Here is a 26,351-nt window from a genome sequence, read left to right as displayed (position 1 = left end):
CTCAAAAAAAAAAAGTCTCAGAAAATACAAAAATATTTTAAGGGTAGGCGCATGACTATTGAATGTAGGCGTTAGTATCCTAGTTGGTAAAGCGTTGGAGTTGTGACTGTAAAATTCTGTGTTCGATGCCATCTGATCGTAGCGTAGACACTCCACGCATGCCGTGGTTATTACTGTCTGTCTCATTAAGAAATCTATTCATGGTAACTTCACCATGAATAGCTTGAAACTCCTATATACCGAGTTGCGAATGACCATAGACTAATAATAAGAGTAGACCGAGCTATGGCAACCCTTTTACTGCTCATAAACCAAACCATGTGACTGGTGGATATCCTAGCAACAGTGGGCGTTGATCGTAGCAGACGATCAACGCCAGCGAGAAATAAAATAAATAGAATTGATGGAACACGGAAGAATGATCTTTTATGGAGTCCGATTTGTAAATTTGTTATTCTAAGTTGTAAATATTTTGTTAATATAGTGAGTTTTTCGTTTAGATAGTATTGTGCATTTTCTTTAGTCAATGTCAATAACTCTCTAAGCAATTAAAGATGCAAGCGCCCAAAAAGAATCGGCAAACGGTAAGATTTTTACTTACAATTTCAATTTAAGATACCGATTAGTACATTTTTGCGTCAACGCAAAACGTTTACGCCATTATGTTTACACCAACGCTGATGTAGCAGTTCCGAGTGAAATAAAAGTTACTGAAAACTGTGATCAAAAACTAATTACTAATGTCAAAATAATGCATAACTAAAAGAAAAACAGTTCAATCTCTGCACCTGGGGGAAAAAAATTATAATAAAAACACATTACGTCTTAAAATACATGTCGAGTGCCAAACTATAGATAATCCTGCCATCTAGCAACCATGCTGCCAAAGTTTTCGCCAAGCCTCCCACTAGTCACATGATGTATCCATGAACCAATTTTTTCATCAGCAAGTCTGGGAAAGCTCAGTCTACTCTTATTATTAGTCTATGCGAATGACCAAATGTACTCTAACAGATTTTCGTGTAGTTACGGGAATGCGCCACGTTTTCTGTCTGATCGAAGGAATCCGCCAATCCTTCATAGCCACGTGCAGTCATGAACGTAATTGGTCGTCGATTGTTTGAATCATATAAATCAAGTGCTTTCCACGACTCACCCACTTTCTCTCATCTCGTCAAATCCCGAACAATATTAAATAAAATTATATTTATTTCCAAAAAAAAATCAAAATCTATTGACATTGAATAGTTCACACAGACGTCTTACACAAAACGAATAGAAAAATAGATTAGTATTATTGCATTTTTCAGTAAATTGTGGTGGAAGAACTATTTTGCATGTGACCAGATCATAATTCCACTATGAAATAAACATTAATACCCGCTTATATGGGTAATTAACAAAACAAATCCCGAAATGAGCAGACATTTTCTCTTTTCCAGCGACAAAATATTGTTTGCAACAAAATAACGTAGAACTGCAAGCAAATGACGAACAGCTAAGTTAAAGAAGTTTGGTTCTTGCTTGCAATTTTGCCCTCCGACTAGAAGGCTTTTTGTATCTTCTTCTTTATCTTCTTTACTAATAACAAAGCAGAAAGTCTCTCTGTCCGGTGTCCGGAGGATGTCTGGATGTCTGGATGTCTGTAGGATGTCCGTAGGATGTCTGTGACGCGCATAGCGCTTAAACCGTTCGGCCGATTTTCATGAAATTTGGCACAAAGTTAGTATGTAGCATGGGGGTGTGCACCTCGAAGCGATTTTTCGAAAATTCGATGTGGTTCTTTTTTTATTCCAATTTTAAGAAAAAAAAACTATCATAAATTACGAAATTATCATAACGTGGAACTGTAACATGGGCACAAGCCAATTGGCGAGATACGAAATTATCATAACGTGGAACTGTAACGTCGGTACAAGCCAATTGGCGAGAAGATTCACCATACATTATTTGTAAATATACAGGCGAATCAAAAGACCTTTAATTTTTCTATTACGGGCGAAGCCGTGCGGGTGCCACTAGTTACTAATAATAAAGCTGAATGTCTCTGTCTGTCAGGATCTCTGACGTGCATAGCGCCTAGACCGTTCGGCCGATTTTCACGAAATTTGGCACAAAGTTAGTTTGTAGCATAGCGGTGTGCACCTCGAAGCGATTTTTTGAAAATTCGATGGGGTTCCTTTTCTATTCCAATTTTTAGAACAAAAAAGATGGACGAGTAAATTACGAAATAATCTTAACGTGGAACCGTAACATGGGCACAAGACAATTGGCGAGATACGAAATTATCATATCGTGGAACCGTAACATGGGTACAAGCCAATTGGCGAGAAAATTCACCATACATTATTTGTACATATACCGGCGAACCAAAAGACCTTTTAATTTTTCGATTACGGCAAAGCCGTGCGGGTACCACTAGTTATAAATAGAATTGTTTACGAGACATGAAAAAATGTAAAAATACTTTCTGACATCATTACTCAACATTGTAATCCCTTGTCTTCAGTTTCAAACACGTGTGGTGTATGAATGCTTTATTTTTACTTTTCTTTTACATAGTAAAGGAAGTATTGTGATCACGAAAATTCTTTCCCTCAAATGTCTGCCTAAATTTCTATTTTTCTCACCCCCGGATGAATGTTGAGGTACACTGTTAAAACCAGTTTCTTAGAATTGAGACAAAATCGCTTATTTTTGAGAACATCACTTAATCAAAATGGCTCCGAGACAATTTGTCTTAGAATTGAAAAGTAAGAATTCTTACTTTTGAAATACACCCTCTACTCAAAAACGATTCACCATGTTCTCACTTTTATAATACCGCTCTGCTCACGAATAATACAACATGTGGTTATTTTTTTGACATTTGTCGAGAACATATCAATTTGGTTTGAGGATACGAATGTTTTAAAACTAAGCATATGTTATCATTCGTGAGGATGATAATATTCTCGCCTGTAGATCTCGCAAAGCTAAGTAGTCCATGAACGTAATCGCTCCTTTTGGGAGCTTAAACAGTCTGGACGGCTCGTATTCGAATTAAAGTCAATATACTTTATAAATGCGCTCAGTTAATTTTTAAACTGGGAGCTAAAAATATTTTTCACAACAGTGAGAATTCTGCATTCGTGCCCCTTTGTACCAATTCAGGAAACATTTTGACAATGATACCTGATTTTTCCAGGAAGTGGATAAGAATTATTGAGATATTGAAACGTTACCCGGAAATACTCAGTAACGTTTTGGAGTGTTTTTACACTGTAACAGAAAGATGATTCTTGCCCTTCACTCATTGGATGCATTCTCAGTGTTCCAGGTCCAAAGTGCAAAATGCTAATATTTTTACTTCCTTTCACAAAAAAGGAAGTATTGTATTCGCGAAAAAAATTTCACTCAAAAATTGGCCTTAATTTCCATTTTTCTCACCCCCGAATGAATGTTGAGTTTTGTTTTCGACCCGACCACACGTGGATATATGCCTAGGAACGTACAGACACCCGAAATATCCATTTTGACGACCCCCGAGTTAATTACAACGAATTTTCCCGTGATGTCCGTATGTACGTATGTATATGCGTACGTGCGTATGTGTGTATGTATCTCGCATAACTCAAAAACGGTATGTCCTAGAAAGTGGAAATTTGGTACATAGACTCCGAGTGGGGTCTAGTTGTGCACCTTCCCTTTTGGTTGCATTCGGATGTTCCTAAGGGGGTCTTTTGCCCCTTTTTGGGGGGAAATCATTGTTAATTTCGATGTAAACTCAAGTGGTGTTATAATTTGTCGGACACTTGGCAATATATCGCCAGTCTTTTGGTCGCCAAGTTTTGTCGCCAACTTGGCGACAAATTTGGTGGATTTTTTTTTTTAATTTGGTTTCAATTTGACCACTGTTGAATTGAAAAATTGAACAATTGAATCACATTAAAATTGCCAATAATGGGGAAATTACATTAAATTGGAGTTAAAGGAAGTCATGTGATGCACACACATCAGCTCGTCTTGTATTCGTACGCTGAAAGGAGAAATTCAACTCCCGCTTTCCTTTCTGCGCATGCGTTATTTTTGAGATGGTCTGCTTACTTGAATTTAAATTTGACTTTTACTTATTTCTAAGTCAAAACTGCTTGGAAAAATGAGAAGATAAATGTTTTCATTTCTAAACAGATGATTTTAACACTGTAATGTTTTTGGCCAATCCGCACGTCTATATGTACCTAAGAACGTATGGACAGTCAAAACTATCCCCGAGCTAATTATCACGAGTTTTCTCGTGACGTCTGTATGAGTGTATATATGCATAAGCGTACGTATCTCTCATAACTCAAAAAAGTACGCTGTAGAAGGTCGAAATTTTGTATGTAGACTGATAGCTCTTTAGTTGTGCAACTTCCCTTTTGGTTGCATTTGGATGCTCCAAAGGGGCTCTTTTACACATTTCTGGGGGAAATCAGTGTTGATTTCTATGCAGACTCAAGTGATGTTATAAGTTGACTTCTACTTGACGATAGATTGCCAAACTTTTATTCGCCAAGTTTACAAATTTAGCGAAAAATATTTTAATTTTGCGCTGTTGGCAATATTTAATGAGATATTATTTCAACCATGTTCAGATTGTCGATACTTGGAAAATGAATCTCTGTAAAACACTTTGTTTGCATTGATTAGCGAAAAATTAGGGTTGTAATTATTTTAAGTGTTTTCTTGCTACGTCTAAGGCACTATGTATTTTTGTTCTTTATAGACGTTCAGTACAGTTTCTAAGCATGAATACGCCGGATAAACGAGGTTCTGCTGTAAAACATTCAAAAACCAATGATGATTCAATTTTCCATCGCTTTACAACACTCAAAAAAAGAAAAGAAAAAAACATCCTTTAGCAGCTAAAAACCACTGATGCATATATTCCGACAGAAACAGGCAGAGAAAAAAAAAGTTATGTCTCACCTATCCGACACTTGGCCGCACATGGTGACGGAAACCAAGAATCCGACCATGTAGACAGTCTTGGCGAGAGACACCAACCATTCTCTATCACAGACTAAATCCCACTGCGAAAGAAGAGAATTAAAAAAACATGAGACATCAATTTTGACATTGTTTGAAACTCGGCAGGTCCTCGGTTGAAATTTTTTCCTATGATAAAGAGAGCTTTTCGTAATAATAGGTCAACGTAATGGGAGTCTTCCATTTCGTTACAAGGGATTTTTGAAGGTCACAAGGTGTTTTTGAAAAATATAAAGAGATCAGCGAAGAAGCCAGCTTTAGAAGGTCATTAACAACCACCACAGAAGCAAAGTGAGAATTTTCTTCCCTCTTGCAAAATTTCCCATCCCTCTTGTCGTCCCGACATGGCTTCCCTCGATTTCTCCATGTTCATCAGAAAACTAACAAGAAAAGACATCATTTCTATACAGTTTACAAATTCAGATTGGCTTCCCCCAAGACTTAAGCAGAAACTCCGTAAAACATCAACCGTGACGCCTTTAAAGCCCGTAAATCTAATTAGAGGTGATATTAACGCAGGAAAAATCTAATTTGTAACTTTCTTATGCATTGAAACTGCCAAATAAATAAAAAATCTTCTAATTAACTCCCTGACATTATGTTTCCGGACACACATCACATGTTCCAGTATGGATCTACCCGTCTGTAAAATAACTCCCTAATTTTTTAAGCAAATTGTTAAAATAAAAAAATGCGTATATTAGTGAAATTTTATTTCTTCCCTGTCTTTCTTTAAAAAAAAACTAATGAATCATCGCTGTTTAGCATGGACTCTGATGATAAGTGCAATGATTATTAAAAGCACAATATATTTAACACTGAGAGGATAAACCAGTGCCGCATTCAAGGGGTAAGTTTTCATGGTTCACCCCGCTCCCCCCTCCGAAATTTTCAAATGTTTTTTATTACCTTTTCTTTTTTCTTTTTCTTTTATTTTATTTATTTATTTATTTTTTGCTGAAAGCACTATCATTACCATTTTATTTCTTATTTACTTTTAAAAATTTTATTTGATACGTGAAATTATTATTGGAGAATTGTAAATATTCAGCGCTTTATCTACAGTACTTATTTTTAGTGTAGATATTGTTAACAATGCAGTGTTTCCCTTCAAATTTTAAATACCTGACGCAACCAAAAACATCCAAATTCTTTAAAATTGAAAGTACCAAACCCTATATTTAGCATATTTTACAAGTGTCAAAAAATAATCGTTTAAAAAATGTTACTCCCTTTATGAGTACACGCATCTATTCTTTTGAGTTGTTAATAAGACAAAATATTTAACAGGAGTGAAGTTACGAAATGTAGAATACACATCAGGTATTTTTTCCTTCAGTTAAAAGATACGTCATCTTTTACATTTGCTCATCATATGCCCGTATAGCAGCACACTTTATTTAAATAACCTATTGTAACAGAAACAAATACAATAGACAAATGAAATAAATTTTCATTGATCATATATATTTCACACGAGAAATGTGTTTTGTAAAACCGTCCCCGAAGCCAAGGGGGCAACAATGGGCCACTGTTGCTATGGTGATGATTTTGCTCACTGGTCTCTTTTTCGAACTTATATATTTCAAATGGCAGAGAACTTGACAAATTGGCAAAATACAAACAGAACTAAAACGAAGAACAGGGAAGGGGGGGGGGGGGGTCATTGTCTCATTCGGCTTCTTGCCTCCCAGTACCGTTCTATCAATGTGAAGAGGATTTTCGCCCCTTCTTCTTTTTCATATTTTCCATGTATCAACTTTGGAGAGGGAGAGAACTGAAGAGACTACGTTCATTCACAACACACAAACTAATTTATTTTCTATATACGGAAACAGTATACATGATGGGCAGCCAATTTGCCCTTTATCCCGAATAGCGGTCAAGAGATATCCTTAAATTTATCCCGCTATTCGGTCAGGAGATTTTTTTTGGCAGTCATGCCTTCATAGCTGCCTATAGCCATATGAACTCAGGCGCTCTCATGCATCTGCGCAGAAGTCAATCGCGTAAAGCCCCATTGCGCAATTATGGAGATCCCGAGTTATTAATCTTGGGATCCCTGTCAAGTTTTACGCAATGTAACCACGTGGAGCATATAATTTCTTACAATCAAGGAGTTCGCTCGGAGTGCTCTGCAGTGGGAAGTGTGGTGGCCATTCATATGAAGGTGAGAGTCCTCACCTTCATGAATGGCGTCTACAACAATAATGTTGTAAGTTCCCAAATTTCTAAATCAAGGATGTACACGGAATTTTCGTTGAAAACATCGAAAAATGGACCATAGTTGGACCATTTTACGGTATACTGTGATTTGTATAGAGAAATTTCAGACTGAAGGCAGAAAATTTTGGATTTTTTAAATTTGATTTTGGGGACCGCACAGTAGACCATCGACTTCAGATGCAGAACAATCTCCAGAATTTTAAATGCGCAAATCAAAACCTCAAGTATTTTCTGAACAAGCGATTTTTGGTTTTATCACGTGTGCGTGTGTGTGTGGATTCAATTTCAGAAAACTTGAGAAAAGTTTACAACCTTTTCTTTTAGTAATTTTTTTTTCTTGAATGTACTGTAACTTTGAAAAACCGAAGTTTGGTAAATGTCAAGTGTTTCCACCGGTGAATAACAACATTCACATAGCAAAGGTATCGGCGAATATTTCTATTGAATCACCAGTAAGGCTACATTCGGAAACAGGCACCAGTCGCACCGGTGCCATCGCAAGCAGTCGAAACGGTTTATCTATATATATAAAAATGAATGTTTGTCTGTATGTCATCCATGAACTCAAAAACTACCCGGCAGATTTGGCTGAAACTTTCACCGTTTGTTATTTTTGGTACTGGGAATGTTTATAGACCAGTTCGAAAAAAATCCGATCGATAGCTCCTTTTTTATTCCAATTTAAGTCACAATCCATTGGATAAATACGAATAAAATGATCGGCTGCAGAAATTAATTCGCGTGAAAGATCTCATTGATAAGAAGTTAGCTGTTGCCATTTTTCTTGACTTTGAACAAATAAATTCTTTCTTTATTGTTTTATGGCTTTTCATGCAACGGGGGGATTTAAAACTTTTTCTATTTGATATTTTTAGCGATGGATTGATCTTGCAAACTGCGTGAGTACAAAATTTGAGTAGAGTCACGGCTTCACTTGATACCTGGACCGATTATTATGAAAATTGCTATATATATGTATTTTTCCACGGAGAAGGTGCATAATATGCTCATTGAAGCCACTCACCACCAGGTGGCACTGCAGAGTAGCAACTTCTGCCCCGTTCAACCGATTGTCATGAAAATCAGTATAATGATGTATTTTTTGTTGACGTAGCAACGCGCGTCGGGTACAGTCAGTTCTCAATATAAAACGTATTAGGACTCGATCATTTCCGGAAGCTTGCGGTGCCTGTTTCCAAATGCAGCCTTAATGTTGACATCTTCCGACTTCGATCTTACTCCGTAACGCACATTACGTAGTTGCTTAAAAAGTAGATTCCTCGGTTGAAAACAAAAATGAATGATTATAACACAGAATTGACGCTCAATATCCTGAGAGAGAAGAAATTTCGAGAAAAGGCAAATTCGTTGCATATATAGGAGAGAATGACTCTCCGTTATAGTTAGTTCAGTAATACAGTCGAGCCTTCATATATCGAACTTCCAAATATCGAAATTTTCTATATGTCGAAATCTCAGCAAATTTCAAGGTTCATTACATAGAAAAATTGTTTCTATTTATCGAAAAAATCTCTATGTATCGAAATTTTTTTCGAGACATTCGTATATATTTTTTTTCCACTTTCGACTGTTTGTCTCATGAAAAATGCAGGTTAGGGGAGAAAATTATGTTTACTAAAGGTTGCTAAGAAACTCATGAGAAATCTTTGAGAAGTGTCTAGATCGTTCTGGAGTTCTTAAATTCCCTCAAGTTTATTTCAAATCTTATTTGTAATAAGTAACACTGTAAAATCAGTTTCAAGTTATCCTTTTTGTCTGTTGATTATCATTTCCAGTCTTCTTAGCTTTAGTAAAAATCAGTTAAGTAGATTGATTTTTTACTTTTCCCTCGATTACATTGTCAAAACGAAAATCCTCTCATGTTGCGAATCAAGTTGAACTGCCGAAGAAGGAAGATGTATGAAGGCACAAAAATGTAATTTCTATTAATTTTTCAGTTATTAACTTTCGTTTAATCCGATGCTCGTCTAAATTAGAAATTGGGTTTCATGCACGACAATTAACTTTAATTTTAATGTTTTAGGAGATTTTTATGGTAAAATAAGACCGTTTCTATATTTGAAATTTCTATACATCGAATTTTTCCCGGCAATTTGCTACTTCGATATATGGAGATCCGACTGTAATTTGCGATCAGCGAAGAAATATAATGAGCATACAAAGATAGACATACCTCATCTACCATTGTTGATTCATAGAACGTGACGTCATACTCCCAAGAACTGCAGGCCGTAGCGTCTTCGTCCACCGACAGAACGCTATAGTGTGTTCCATTTACAAACGATTTGTTGAACATCGTGCAATGACTGAGTTCCCAACCGCCACCACGCTTTGATACTATTGGCAAGCTTGTGTTTTTCCACAGCTCTGTTGATACGTTTGCTCGTAGGATCTAAAACCAGAAAAATTTACACTCGATGTTACGTCCAAGGAACGAAACTTTATTGTGTATTTCAGCCACAGTAAAATATTTTTTTTTACACTTCTACAATTGTGAGAATTACATACATGTATGCACCCCAGACTCTCTAACTACCTGTCACGATCAGTACTTAAATGGTTTGATGAGTCTCTGAGGAGAGATTTATTTAAAATTTTTAAGATTTATACAAAGTATAAAAATACAAATACAAAAGTGACGACCAGCAACAGGCTCTGGGACCAGCTAGGCTGGTCCTAGTCAATTTACAATCCCCAGTGAAGATCAATGACCCTCTTAAAACTATCTACTCCCTTGCTCATTACCACTTCTTCCGGTAAGCTGTTCCAAGGTTCCACTACCCTGCTAAAATAATAATTTTTCCTAATATCCGTGTTAGCCTGAGATTTAAATAGCTTAAAACAATGACCCCTTGTCCTGTTTTCAGTGCTAAACTTCAGCCCCGTAACATCTTTCATTTTAATAAATTTAAACAACTGAATCATGTCCCCTCGGTGTCTTGTTTGCTCAAGACTGTACATTTTTAACCTTCTAAGCCTGGAATCGTAGTCTAAGTGAGAAAGTCCATTTATTAGCCTTGTAGCCCGCCTTTGGACCCTTTCCAATCTTACTAATATTATATATGCGAAAGTTTGTCTGTATGGATGTATGGATGTATGGATGTTTGTTACTCTTTCACGCAAAAACTACTGAACGGATTTTGATGAAACTTTACAATAATATAGCTTATGCATCAGAATAACACATAGGGTAGTTTTCGTCCCGTTATGGGGGCAAAACCCCCTTAGGGGGGCAATAAAACACAATTTTTGTATAAATTCTCTAATATTGGGATGAAAAAATACTTGCACATATTTACATTATATGTCCATCGAAAGCTCTGATTTTTCTGCTGAAGATGGCACCTGTTCGAAATTTCTAAGTAGAATAAAAAACGAGTTATGAGCTTTTTAGATCCATGTTCGAAGGCTTTCCTCAACTCAATACAGTATTTAGTGTATCATCTCAACTCCCTGTCGACAGCGACAATTGTTGTATTGTTGACTTTCTTTGCTTTTCGTGATTGTTCAAGGCTTTTCTCAAGTCAAATCTTGAAGTAAGATTTTTGCACAAGATTGGCAAATAATACATGATTTGGCTGATGATTTTCCATTTAAACGGAACTTTAATGTAATCAATGGTTTTTATTATTATTTATGCTGATTGAACACTTACTCATTATCCAAACAACCAGCAGATCGCCAAAATTTTTGCAGAAAGATTTCCGTAGCTGATGCATTTGGCAGTTTTTTCAACGTTGCTGTTTTTGAAGCCGAAGACTACGTCATAATGTTTCTCAGCTTTCACCATGTAAACAAAACATCGCCAATCAAAGAATTTTCAAAAGACTTTTTTTACTGTGTTAAATAATCCAGCAACTAAATTAGGCAAATCCATAAACAGCACAAAAACTTCCATTAATTTTCCTTTTTGCACAATTTCAAACAATCACCTAATTTTATTACTTATTTTGGTAACATTTCGGATGAAACTGTTCAGCGCCATTTTATGGTGACCAAAAATATCTCAGCATCTGGCGACGATATCTCTGTAACGAAAATTAATATCATATCGTTTTACAAAGTAAGGAAAGAATGGGGGAGCATCATTGAAGGTACCCCGAAACGACTTTCGCAAATTCGGTAAAATCGCACCAAGAGCCATAATGATTAAAATTTCCCGAAATAACTAAAGCAAATATAAGGGGATTACGAGCGCAGCTACTTTTTTTTAATCACTTCGTACTTCAATAGCCATACAGAGAAGGTTTTAGACTCCATGTTAAAAAAAAGTATCAACAGATTAATCTTTTTAAACATGAGAAGATTAATTTCATGTTTTTTAAATTTGTATATGCTTAAATATAGTGCTTTCGTTTCTAAATCAATACTACTTTGTTCTTTATACTTATTGCTATTTTAGTTTTATGGGTAAGGAAGAAACTCGATTTTTAATCACGTCAAAAAGATGTGTTTTAAATTCTTTCACTTAAAACAGAAAACAAAAGCAAGTAACGATTTTTTCTAATAATTATTACTGACCCAGGCAACGCCGGGTATTTTTGCTAGTACATTAATATCTTTCTTAAGATAAGGAGACCAAAACTGAACAGCATACTCCAAAGGGAACCAAAAGGGTACTCCAAATGGTTCTACCACTCAGGATAGGACGAAAAAAATTGATAAATAAGAATAATAACAGTTACAAAATATACTATTAAACAGTCACAATGCATTGATACAGCTAACTTGAATAATAAACTTGTCACAGATGAACAGTAGTTTAACTGCAGGGTAGATAAGTGTAGGAATTACAAAACGTCTATGGCAGAAGAACGACATCGAACAATCTTGGAAGTTGTACAGTCAAAATTCCCGTAAAGAGGCAACGACAAAACGTTGGCTGCAGACCGCTCATTCTGCACAGCAGAATATTTGTTTAAAATTTTCGTACTTTCTCCCAACGTATACCTAATCTACAGAACAGGTACGATGAGTTCGAACCATCTTGTGAGTTGTACTGCTCTTTACAGAGGTTCTCGTCAGAATATAAACAACTTTTTTTGAAAATTCATTTATCAAAAATCTGGCTCCATCGTTGAAAAACTGCATCAAAATGCCAAATTTCATTTTTTCATATTTTACTGCTTTCCAGAGAAGCGCGTAACGTATACACACACATACAAACGTCTTATTTTATTATATATATATATATAGACTTTTACTTGTGTATTTATGTAAAACTCAAAGAACAAAAAATAAAATTAACTGCAATATGAATACTACAATATTGATTCGAGTTTTCTATGTTATCATTTCGTATTCTGATTCGTGTGACATCTAAATGCGCGTAAAAATAAATTTCTCTAAAATTTATCACATAAAATTGAAATAATTCACTTATGATTGCTTTCCGACGAGAATTCCAGAGGGCTTTCTTTACTAATAATAAAGCTGAAAGTCTCTCTGTCTGGATGTCTCTCTGTCTAAATATCTGACGCGCATAGCGCCTAGACCGTTCGGCCCGATTTTCATAAAACTTGGCACAAAGTTAGTTGTAGCATGGAAGGTGTGCACCTCGAAGCGATTTTTTGAAAATTCGATTCTGTTCTTTTTCTATTCCAATTTTAAGAGCATTTTCCGGAGCAAAATTATCGTAAGATGGACGAGTAAATTACGAAATTATCATGACGTGGAATGGGTTAGCGAATAAACGTAGCCAATTGACGAGAAATTCATCATCCATTATTTGTAAATATACAGGTGAACCAAATGACCTTTTAATTTTTCTACTACGGGCAAAGCCGTGCGGGTACCACGAGTTGTCTATAAAATAAGAGGAAAATAAATTTCAAAAATGTGTTGCCACATAAAAAATTTAAAAAAAAAAATCGTGGTATTTGTGACGGAGATAAAACTAAGAATAGCAAGGTTTTGAAAGGATCTCGTGTTCTAAGCATTATTTTTTTTACATTAATCAAGTTGTCCACAACTAAAAATAGTTATAAAGGTTGATATTAAACGAAATTGCATCAAGCGACGTAGGATAGATATTTTGGTAAAAGTAGGGATTGACTGATCTAAATCATTTTAACTGAACCGAGAAAGTGGTGCATCCTGTTAGAGGTCCATGAATTATCCAAAATCTTAGTGAAACGTTCAACCTGTACTTTTAACGGTGTGAGCGATAACAGAGTCAAAATGTTTATTTTTACCACAATGTTACCTAGGGCACTTTTCCTAAAAACAAAAGCGATTGATTAAGTCAACTTTGCAAAAAAAAATGTCACTTTAATTTAGGAGCTGTAGTCAAATGCTAAAAATTTTGCTCACTGAAAAAAGGACGCCATTTCTTAAACCGATGTATACCAACTTCGAGCGTAATGTGGGGCCCGATTTTGACCTTCTGCCCCACATGCCTGGAAAGGGACATCCTCCCCCATTCTGCTAACAGTTGCATCTCATAAAATAGAGAATTAGAAGTAAACACATTTTGGCGGGAAAGTTTTCCCATCGCTTGTTTTGAGTAAACGACACTTGGAATTCAGAAGGGCATTTTCCTCTCTCTGCGACACCCGCATTGGGTCAAAAGGGGTTAGCTTCTTTCGGACATTCAAACATTTTCCCGTCCCCGAGTCACAGCTGCAGGATATAACTTCTGAAGTTCTGACATTTTCGAGCCCATAAAATAGAAGACTTGGGAATAATAAAATTCCGTTCTGACACTTTGCGACACTCCGTACTCCATAAAACATAGGGTTTTCCTAGAAGCTGGCTCTCCAGATGTTGATCTATGATCCTCAGAGAATGTGTCCCGCTCAGGGAACTGCAACCCCCGGTATAAAATGGGGAGTTAGGATTTTTAGAGAGAGGAGATAGTTTTGAGGAAGAGAAGATAGAGTTTTGAGGGCAGAAGAGCTTTTCCGAGCTCTGGTGTTTCTCCGAGACGTTTGTCCGGAGTGATAATAGAAACGCGCTGTGCCTTTGGATTACTTAATGGAGAAAGGACCGAAATCTTGGTACGTACTATACTAGCTCCCACTTCCCACTACTTAATTTAAACCAGTAGATTAAAGTTTAATTTCTTTGGAGAGCAGAATTATGATACGTTTAATTTTTGAAATCCTTAATGTTTTGAGTATTAATGTTTTACTCCTGACTAAATATCTAAACTTAGGTTAGAATTGTATATGTACTATTTTATTTAATAAATATTCAATGTGCTATAATGAATCCAACTATTATTTCCTCTATATTCTACAGTTCAAAAGTCCACCAAATCAAACACAACGCTTTGTACTTACTCCACTATGGGGTATCGGCCCAGCAGTAAGACTCTCTAAACTCACTGATACACATAACATTAGCCGCGACCAGAGCATTAGGCAACAAAAGCAGCGATTTTTCAAGGGCTTCTTACCTCTGACGGTCTGGCGCACCAATGGTCAATGTTGGGGGCGAAGAAGGTCATGATGAGGTTGTGCATGCAGTGCGGGGCCGCAGCGAACAGGCAAAAGGTGAAGATGCCCAACTGCCAGCGACCGTGTCCACCGATGATGTCCGTGAATTCCACAGGACTCGCGCCATTTTCTTTTGCTTTAGTGACGGACATTCTATCCACAGAAGCGTTAGATGTTGTGCGCTGTAAAGTTACCGAAAGTACCTGCAAAAAATACAACGGATTAAAAATTAAAAAAAAAAAAACCATAATCAATCGCTGATATTGTTTTGCAACACGATAAGATATCTTTCTGGAAGAGGATGGCAAACTAACATCTCGAAAGGTTTCCAAGAAAATGCAAAATCTTGCCTTCCCCTCAAAGCAAGGTCTAAGTGGATCTTTAGCCGTGAACTTCCGAGCACACCATGATATTAAATCAATAACTGAAAAACTTAATTTAATCCATTTCTAAATGCGAAATTTGGCAGAACTGACGTGAATATTTATGTACACAATTTAGCTATTATGTCCCGTTATCAACTCACAGAGTTGAAACTAAATACAGGATTTCTTACAGTCATGAGTAAAGTCTGAGATATGTTCCGATTCTTATGCAGTTTTACGTTCGCACTAAACCAAAACATCTTGATTCGTAGTTTTACTGGGCTCAAGATTTGGGAATAGACGATGGAGAAGGTAGAGTAAGCGGGAAAAAAAAGTTAAAAAAAAATCCGTTGAAACTTGGTATCGGTCGCCTTAAATTTCTCTCTGCTAACTAATCGTTGATGCCGGATCCTTTCAAAAATGTGAAAAGAGAACACCCCATGCTTTTACTTTCTTAAAATAAAGAAAAGAAAAATAAAAGAAACTCCCAGAAAAGTATGGAATAATTTGTTTACAGCTGCAGCTTTGATAGTGTCAATAATAGTACAAGGTAACTTTAGTGGACAGTCAAGGGTAATAAAAATATAGAAACAAATTTCAATGAGTTTTCGAAAAAACAGTTACATTCATAGTCATAGTAGGTAAGTCCATAAACAATTAAACTGAGAAAAAAAGCAATTGGTCTAACCGGAAAAAAAAAAGTAAAATGGAGTATTTAAGACTGTATAAATACTTGACGTTAAATCCCGGTTATCACAAATTTGCCATTTCAACTGCGCTTGCGCGCGGACTTGGCTTTTTGGACTTTCTCTTTTAAGATTTCGTGTTGCTTGTTTATATTTAAGCTGAGCGAGAGTCCCACCAAATTAATGAATGCGATTAGAATATTTTCACAGCGACTTCGTGATATATTATATGAAACTACGGATATGAATGACTGATAATCTTAAGAGAAAAATGACACTTCAATATTTATTAGTTTGGAAATATTTATCTTTACTAATAATAAAGCTGAAAGTCTCTCTGTCCGGAGGATGTCCGTGACGCGCATAGCGCCTAGACCGTTCGGCCGATTTTCATGAAATTTGGCACAAAGTTAGTTTGTAGCATGGGGTTGTGCACCTCGAAGCGATTTTTCGAAAGTTCGATGTGGTTCTTTTTCTATTCCAATTTTAAGAAAAAAACTATCATAAATTACGAAATTATCATAACGTGGAACCGTAACATGGGCGCAAGCCAATTGGCGAGAAAATTCACCATACATTATTTGTAAATATACAGGCGAACCAAAAGACCTTTTAATTTTTCTATTACGGGCAAAGCCGTGCGGGTGCCATTAGTTTAACATAAATGTAAAACACGTTGTGTACTTCAAAAATGATTGGAATATTAGTACAGAAATCCGTCTTTTGCGGATATTTTACGTTAGGCGTAAACAACTTAGTATTATACATTTTTATTTAGGTTGAGGGTTCGGCTTTGTATTAGAAGTGATGCTGAAATTCTAGTACGTTCTTCTGAGGTTAAAAATTTGGTCCTGAAAAAGGACAGACGATTCAGACACCGAATCCATTAATAATTAAGACGCAAAATTCAATCTTTACGGAGGCCTAAAAACTAAATCAGAAAAAACTTTGTGATTTCTAATTTTTATCTCTTGCCATCTCATATTTATTACTAAATTTAAAATGTTTGTAATTAATTTAGCAAGAGTTTTGAAATCAGCTAAGTCCGCGCGCAAGCGCAGTTGAAATGGCAAATTTGTGATAACCGGGATTTAACGTCGAGTTGTATAAATGCACCAGACTTCTTCAGAAATTGTGCAAGCCTTGGAAGCTCAAAAAAGAAGGAAAAAAGAAAACAATGACCTACAATTGAAAAGAAGTCACTGCCAAATGTCAACTCAATGCCAGATTGTTCAAAAGGGAGCGAGGTTTGTGTTGAGTTCTTTTCGGCGGCTTCTGTAAACAACTGCAAGAGCGACCCTCCGTCAGTCTCTCCTGCCACCAATGAGTGATTCACTGAAACGGTCGCTCGTTAAACACTTAAGCGACTGGCTAATTTTTTTACTCAATGATCTTTCGCTTTCATATCTCGTTAAAATCACTGGACTAATACTTAAAAACTATATTTTGAATCAAGTAATGGTTTACGGTTAAAAATAATTTCGACAACATTGGGATGTAGTCAGGGTTGCCAGACGTCCCGGATTTCAAGGGAAAGTCCCGTATTTTGAAAAATTGTCCCGCGTCCCGGGGAACATCCATACGGGACGGCTAAAGTCCCGTATTCTGGCTAATAACAGTATTTTAAAAAACGAGTCTTTTTTTAAGGGAAAAAAATAATAAAACAGGTGAAAAAAAGAGCAAAAAGAAAATAATTTGGTAGTAAATGCAAAAATTGTTATCGTTTTTATTTGGTTCGTTCAATTTTGCTTTCGCGGCAGGCCATGAGGCTTACTCATTCAAATTTCTACATTGACTGATTTGGCATTAAAAAATAATTTTTGCTCCACGATTCCTTCCATTACTATTTTTGATAAATTAGTCACATTTAACAAAAAATGTTTTCGATTGCACTGTTTCTCTTAAAGCAAACGCAAGTAAAAAACTGATTAGCACCTGTTCCTATCAACGTCGATCCGTACACTGAACATCGTTCTATTGCTTGCTTTATTCTCTGAGATATAGTTCCTCCAAAATTGTGCTCACCCATAAACATACTGAAAGGAATCTTAGGAAAGCTATAAAACCATTGTTATTTATCGCTCCTTTAAAAATACACCATAACCAGTAATTGCACTCAATTTCAAAAATCCCCCCCCCCCCCCTTCACTCTTAGAAGCCTGTCCCGTATTTACTGTTCTTTAATCTGGCAACCCTGGATGTAGTTGAAAAGCAACTAAGTTTTTACAGATACGAAATCCGAGTTGGCCGATTAAATGGATGATCAAATCAGTTTACTCATTTTTTTAAGGAATAGACTCACGTTCCACGTTAATTTTTGCTTATTTTGCAACTGTATGTATGAAAAATTTATCTCAAATCGGTGCAATATGTATTTTTAATACCATTGCAGAATATATATACAGTAAAACCTGTGAAGTTGACCATCCTTGTAAGTTGACCACTTGTCTAAATTGACCGCTTTTTTCAGGCACGTAATTAGTCCTTATCATATAAATCAACCTCTGTAAAAGTTTCAGTAAGTTGACCACCTGTTTAAGTTGAACACTAATGTAATGCACAACCACATATTGGCTAACCATAATAACAAAGCGGTACAAGTAACAACATGAAAACGAGTCATACGTCAGTCACTTCGACACTTCGAAATCGAGCTACGTCTCCTAACTTCGTGTCAAGAAAAATCTGGATTGCAAATCTTTACTAATAATAAAGCTGAAAGTCTCTCTGTCCGGAGGATGTTTGTAGGATGTCAGGATGTCTGTGACGCGCATAGCGCCTAGACCGTTCGGACGATTTTCATGAAATTTGGCACAAAGTTAGTTTGTAGCAAGGGACTGTGCCCCTCGAAGCGATTTTTCGAAAATTCGATGTGGTTCTTTTTCTATTCCAATTTTAAGAACAAAAATATCATAAGATGGACGAGTAAATTACGAAATTATCATAACGTGGAACCGTAAGATGGGTAGATTGGCGAGAAAATTCACCATACATTATTTGTAAATATACAGGTGAACCAAAAGACCTTTTAATTTTTCTATTACGGGCAAAGTCGTGCGGGTACCACTAATGAATGAATAAAGCGAACACTACCGATGACAGGTGGAGAAAAAGTAGTGCATACAATTAAGCAAGGCACGCTTGAGATACCGAGTGACTTTACGATTACGTCATCGTTCACTTCAATCTCACTGCAATGTTGAGTTGCGAAATACTGCGGACATCTACTATTGTCTCGCTCCAAATTCTGTAATAATATTCCAACGAAAAGTGGCCGACTCCGGCCTTCCCGACACCAACTCCTACTCCAAAACCACTCCGACTCCGACTCCGCCAACAGGGGGCGAGCACAAAAAATTTGTGGCACATCACAAATGACTTTTACAAGCCCCATCCTCCCTCCATATTGTTTGCCCCTACGTCTAGTGGCGAACCAAAAAAAAAAAAAAAAATTGACAGGGACGGGGGGACACAAAGTAAATTTTTTAAAGGATTTATATAGTGTAAGCACATATTAACTATTTATAATGATAAAACTAATTACAATAATCAATAATAATAATAATAATGATAATGTGCAAATAAAATAAAAACATGTGTACAGAAAATGAAAAAACAGTTTATTTAAAGGACGCAAATAAATTGTAATTAAAATTTTCAAAGGTGACAAACAAATTAAATTATTCTTCAGCATTTACTTTCTTATTTTTGTAAGCGAAAATATGAAAGTTAGAATATTCAATTTCTTTCTGACCCATGATGGATCATAAAAATGTCTCCGTTCTTTTCAAAGCGGGAACCTTTTCAAATTTTTTTTTTACACACCTAGAGGTTTGGAAATACTGAAAGTTTTAACTTAACGTTAAATCCCGGTTATCACAAATTTGCCATTTCAACTGCGCTTGCGCGCGGACTTAGCTTTTTGGGCTTTCTGTTTTAAGATTTCGTGTTGCTTGTTTATATTTAAGCTGAGCGAGAGTCCCACCAAATTAATGAATGCGATTAGAATATTTTCACAGCGACTTCGTGATATATTATATGAAACTACGGATATGAATAATTGATAATCTTAAGAGAAAAATGACACTTCAATATTTATTAGTTTGGAAATATTTATTTAACATAAGTGTAAAACACGTTGTGTACTTCAAAAATAATTGGAATATTAGTACAGAAATCCGTCTTTTGCGGATCTTTTACGTTAGGCGTAAACAACTTAGTATTATACATTTTTATTTAGGTTGAGGGTTCGGCTTCGTATTAGAAGTGATGCTGAAATTCTAGTACGCTCTTCTGAGGTTAAAAATTTGGTCCTGAAAAAGGACAGACGATTCAAACACCGAATCCATTAATAATTAAGACGCAAAATTCAATCTTTACCGAGGCCTAAAAACTAAATCAGAAAAAACTTTGTGATTTCTAATTTTTATCTCTTGCCATCTCATATTTATTACTAAATTTAAAATGTTTGTAATTAATTTAGCAAGAGTTTTGAAATCAGCTAAGTCCGCGCGCTAGCGCAGTTGAAATGGCAAATTTGTGATAACCGGGATTTAACGTCGAGTAAAGTTTTAAGGCTTCCAGTGGATTCTCAACTTTTTGTTTTTTGGCACAAGCTCTTTCTACAAACTTAACTATCCAGATGAATCGATTACTTTAGAAAGGGCGTAAGTCCGATGGATTCCCGTAGGACTTACGCCCTTTCTGAAATAATCGATTCAGATAGGACTGCAATGCTTGAGGGTAAGTCACGCCATATTTTCAAGGAATATCAATGTCCCCACCAAGAAAGATGAATGTTTGACGAAAAGTGATAACAGAGGTTAACATACAGGATTGACATTTTTATTTATTTATTTATTTTTATTTATTTATTTATTTATTTATTTGCAAATTTTTTCCACATTTATGGCTTTTCCGCTGAAAGGGCGATTCTGTTCAAATTGAACATATGTTAGTTGACCAAATTTTTTGGTTTCTTAAATTTTAATTAAGCGTTATCCAAAGCATAAATGAATGTGATGAATGAAAAACCTAGAATAATATTACCATGTTATAAAATACATTATGATTAAGAATCTTTACTAATAATAAAGCTGAAAGTCTCTCTGTCCGGAGGATGTCTGGATGTCTGTAGGATATTTGTAGGATGTCTGTAGGATGTCTGTGACGCGCATAGCGCCTAGACCGTTCGGCCGATTTTCATGAAATTTGGCACAAAGTTAGTATGTAGCATGGGGGTGTGCACCTCGAAGCTATTTTTCGAAAATTCGATTTTGTTCTTTTTCTATTCCAATTTTAAGAAAAAAAATATCATAAGATGAACGAATAAATTACGAAATTATCATAACGTGGAACCGTAACATGGGCGCAAGCCAATTGGCGAGATACGAAATTATCATAACGTGGAACCGTAAATGGGTACAAGCCAACTGGCGAGAAAATTCACCATACATTATTTGTAAACATACAGGCGAACCAAAAGACCTTTTGATTTTTCTATTACGGACAAAGCCGTGCGGGTATCACTAGTGATAAATAAAAATATAATAGGGAAGACTGGGTACATTTCATCCTCTACTCGTTGAAGCTTATAACTTTCATTTGATTCAAATGAACTTAACGGTCTCACGTTACAAATTTTGAACAGTCTTTGCCCCGTCAGAATGCCTTAACGTTTTAAAAATGTACACGAATTAGGATGCTGTTGTTGTTTGCCAGCTAGGCTGGCAATTCGGGGTGCGCTGCTTCACTTTTCCAACTGTACCGTCATTTGGTGTGGAGTCTGACTTCCACAGTACACACATGCCATAAGGACCCGTTTATAGGGTAGGCAACCATTCACAGCACAACAACATATTCTCACAAAGAAAGGACAAGAGAGAGAAAGTACGTCCATGCCCGAGCCGGGATTCGAACCCCGACCTTCCTGTCGCAATCAGACATCTCTGACCACTAAACAAGGTAGTGGGCACACGAATTAGAATAAAATATTTTAAAGAAAAACCAAAAGTTAGTGAAAGGATCAAGTCTCTTTTTCCTTAAAAGTATCCTTGTAAGTGTTTTAAATACTAAGTCAACCATTTAATATTGCTACATGGTTATTATTTTTTACTCATAAAAGACAAGACAAAATTGATCATGTCAAATTTAAAAAAATGAAACAAAGCAAAAACAAAACCTATTAAAGCTAGCATTTAACAAACAAAATCAGCTCTGTAATAAGAAATAACTAACATTGCAAAAGAAACATACTTTTTCATCGGTCTTGAAAAAGTGAAAACAAAACAAAAAAAAAAAAAAATTATTATTAAAAAGATATTTAAACGTTGACTCATATCCTATTTGCAACAAACAAAATTAGTGTTTTAACGTCATAAGCTATAAGCAAATAAATGTTTACCAAAAGTGACATCAAAAATCAGCTGAAATTAGTAGTCTAAATGGAAAGGGGGAAAAAACATTAATTTTTTAATATCAAGAATGATTTTGAGAAATGAAAGCAACGGAAAAGCTTAAAAGTAGATTAATAGTTAGTGTGGGTATTTTTTATATAATGTGGTAACACAAGTATCTCCACTCTCCCCCATTATAAACAATAAGTTTGTAAACAAAAACTCTAGCTTATTATAAACATGGGCTTTTTGTATAATGCGTCCTCTTTTCGCTTTATAAACCGTAAATAGGCCTCAAAAGTTGAGGAAAGCATTCATGAAGGCTTTTTCATGCTTTGAGTTTTAAATAAAACTTTAGCATCGCAGTAAAAGGTGGAAAATAAGTAAATCATTTTCTACATTTTGTATGCAAAACCCCCTTTCCCTGCCATGTTCCATTTCATCTTTAGAAAATTATTTTTTTCTGTTATCAATCGCACAATAGTTTTTACTGTTACCGTATAATTCACTCCTTCGAAATGAGTTTCCCGCCTTAAAAAAAAAGTCAAGTGCCGCAAAGAGAGGCGAAGGGGGCCGCGAAGTCTTCATACTATCAATATGTTACCGCAAATGATCGAAATTGGAGAGTGCCGACTTTTATCGATAATTCATCTGAATTAATCGGTCTTTTGCCGATGTCTTTACACGTTAATGTTGATATTGCCCCATTTAACAAATTTTATACTTTCACAGAAACAAAAATACACAGTAGAGATGAACCAGGGTCTGTGAGAAAATTCTATTTTTTCATAGGGTGCCACGAATTGGAAAAGTTTGGGAATCCCTGTAAACAAAAATACACAAAAGAGATGAACCAGGGTGCTGTGAAAAAATTCTATTTCTTCATAGGGTGCCACGAATTGGAAAAGTTTGGGAATCCCTGTAAACAAAAATACACAATAGAGATGAACCAGGGTGCTGTGAGAAAATTCTATTTCTTCATAGGGTGCCACGAATTGGAAAAGTTTGGGAATCCCTGTAAACAAAAATACACAATAGAGATGAACCAGGGTGCTGTGAGAAAATTCTATTTCTTCATAGGGTGCCACGAATTGGAAAAGTTTGGGAATCCCTGTAAACAAAAATACACAATAGAGATGAACCAGGGTCTGTGAGAAAATTCTATTTTTTCATAGGGTGCCACGAATTGGAAAAGTTTGGGAATCCCTGTAAACAAAAATACACAAAAGAGATGAACCAGGGTGCTGTGAGAAAATTCTATTTCTTCATAGGGTGCCACGAATTGGAAAAGTTTGGGAATCCCTGTAAACAAAAATACACAATAGAGATGAACCAGGGTGCTGTGAGAAAATTCTATTTCTTCATAGGGTGCCACGAATTGGAAAAGTTTGGGAATCCCTGTAAACAAAAATACACAATAGAGATGAACCAGGGTGCTGTGAGAAAATTCTATTTCTTCATAGGGTGCCACGAATTGGAAAAGTTTGGGAATCCCTGTAAACAAAAATACACAAAAGAGATGAACCAGGGTGATGTGAGAAAATTCTATTTCTTCATAGGGTGCCACGAATTGGAAAAGTTTGGGAATCCCTGTAAACAAAAATACACAATAGAGATGAACCAGGGTGCTGTGAGAAAATTCTATTTCTTCATAGGGTGCCACGAATTGGAAAAGTTTGGGAATCCCTGTAAACAAAAATACACAATAGAGATGAACCAGGGTGCTGTGAGAAAATTCTATTTCTTCATAGGGTGCCACGAATTGGAAAAGTTTGGGAATCCCTGTAAACAAAAATACACAAAAGAGATGAACCAGGGTGATGTGAGAAAATTCTATTTCTTCATAGGGTGCCACGAATTGGAAAAGTTTGGGAATCCCTGTAAACAAAAATACACAATAGAGATGAACCAGGGTGATGTGAGAAAATTCTATTTCTTCATAGGGTGCCACGAATTGGAAAAGTTTGGGAATCCCTGTAAACAAAAATACACAATAGAGATGAACCAGGGTGCTGTGAGAAAATTCTATTTCTTCATAGGGTGCCACGAATTGGAAAAGCTTGGGAACCCCTGTCTTACAACATTGCATTTTGATTTTCAGCAAAAGAAGAAAAAAAAACTTATCATGATTAAACAAAACGCTTCTTACACTTTGGTGGAGTTTACTCCATGGCGGAGAGATTCCAATACCACAAACAGTGGACTCACTGCGACGCGACGTCGATCCCTCCACAATCACCAGAAATGTCCTGAATAGAGTGGCGATGATTTCAAGGCTGGTATCACGAGGATAAATCAATCCGAGCTCTCGCCCAGTTCTGGTCTTCCGCATTATTTACTTTTCTTTCGTCTCTCCCACTGCGCGGAAATTTAATGACACTTCAGTGACACTGGGTTAGTATCGATACAGTGGGGCCAAAACACTATGCGATTAGCGAAGTTAGCCAGTGCTGCCTATTGTATTCCTCAATTTTTTTTTTTTTTCTTTTGAGCAATCACGATTGCTTATTGCTTTCATTTGACTGTTTTGATGTCCTATCATTTTATTTTCCCACCGCCACCCTCCGCACCATCACCGTTGACCGGGTCCTCACGATGCTGCTCCTACAGCGAAAGCCGTCTCCAGGTGGCATCCATGTCCTACACACACGCGCATACATACACAACTACGCACATACGCACGCACATACACAAACACACGTACACAAACACTTACACACAACTACCCACACATTCATGACTGCACACAGACACAAACACATATGCTTACACACACATACACATACCCCCCCCCCGCACTCACACACATTCATAAACACAACTACCCACACATTCATGCCTGCACACAGACACAAACACACATGCCTACACACACATACACATACCCCTACACATAAACACACAAACACACACACGCCTACATACACACACTCGTGATTGCGAAAAACATAATTTGAATTCAAAATGTCAAAATTCAAATTATTTTTTTTTTTTTTTTTGGAAAACAGAATTAATGAAATTAGCTACAAGTAATGATACCAACAATTCTTATGAACTTACAAACACTATTAACACTTAAGAAGAAATGATTTTCATTTTTCATACACAATTAATCAAATTCACACTTAATGATTTTTTAAATTTTTTATTATTTTATTAATTACTAGTGGTACCCGCACGGCTTTGCCCGTAATAGAAAAATTAAAAGGTCTTTTGGTTCGCCTGTATATTTACAAATAATGTATGGTGAATCTTCTCGCCAATTGGCTTGTACCCATGTTACAGTTCCACGTTATGATAATTTCGTATCTCGCCAATTGGCTTGTGCCCATGTTACGGTTCCACGTTATGTTAATTTCGTAATTTACTCTTCCTTCTTATATTTTTGTTCTTAAAATTGGAATATAAAAAGAACCGCATCGAATTTTCAAAAAATCGCTTCGAGGTGCACACCCCCATGCTACAAACTAACTTTGTGCCAAATTTCATGAAAATCGGCCCGAACGGTCTAGGCGCTATGCAAGTCACAGACATCCTACAGAGATCCAGACATCCTCCGGACAGAGAGACTTTCAGCTTTATTATTAGTAAAAGAAGATAATTGAGTTAAAAATTTGGTAAGTCCAAAGTTTTTCCCTATAAAGCAATCATTCTGAAGTAATTCTATTCATGAATTTGTTTCATGTCATGTAATTTACAATGCGAGACATTATGAATTACAATTAGTGTTCACATTTCAATTTTTATATAAAAAGCTAGTCAGTTTCTGTGCCCTCTCCTTTGGCCTTGACCCTACTTGAATAAATATCTGCGGTGGGCAAATTATGCATGTAACTTTCAGCAAGATTTTTACAATGTGTAATACTTGTCTCTTCAACTCGTTAATGTTCAACTCTCCTCAATTAATTTTTAAATCAAAAGTGAAACTTGAATTCCAGTAAATTCACTCTTTCTTATGCACTTGTACATATTTTTTTTTTGTAATTTTGTTTTTTCTATGATTGTCCCTTAAATAGAGTGTCCCTTACTTAGAGGCAAAGACATGGAAGTCCCTATTTAAATGGACTGGGACCAGAAAAAATGTCCCTTAAATAGAGGTGTCCCTAATTCGGAGGTGTCCCTTAAGGGAGGTTCTACTGCATTTTTCTATATTTGTCTCTCTTTTTCCACGTTTTAAGGAGTTATTTTGAATTTTTTTTGAGCAATCAC

At 36.1% G+C, this 26,351-nt stretch overlaps 1 protein-coding gene across 1 annotated transcript in view; it reads right to left on the bottom strand.

The window, feature by feature from the left end:
* Positions 1-26,351, bottom strand: part of LOC129216873 (organic cation transporter protein-like) — an 82,688-nt gene that overhangs the window by 34,860 nt on the left and 21,477 nt on the right. The window contains exons 2-4 of the mRNA XM_054851089.1: positions 14,657-14,899; positions 9,431-9,649; positions 4,951-5,054 (exon numbers count right to left, since the gene is read on the bottom strand). Of these exons, the coding sequence (XP_054707064.1) occupies positions 4,951-5,054; positions 9,431-9,649; positions 14,657-14,848 (515 nt within the window). The 5' untranslated portion in view covers positions 14,849-14,899. The remainder of the gene's footprint in view (positions 1-4,950; positions 5,055-9,430; positions 9,650-14,656; positions 14,900-26,351) is intronic.

This window comes from Uloborus diversus, chromosome 2 (genome assembly GCF_026930045.1).
Source record: "Uloborus diversus isolate 005 chromosome 2, Udiv.v.3.1, whole genome shotgun sequence".
In the NCBI taxonomy this organism is placed as follows: domain Eukaryota; kingdom Metazoa; phylum Arthropoda; class Arachnida; order Araneae; family Uloboridae; genus Uloborus; species Uloborus diversus.
Note: the sequence above shows the minus strand (reverse complement) of the source record. Positions and strands in the feature narration are given on the sequence as shown.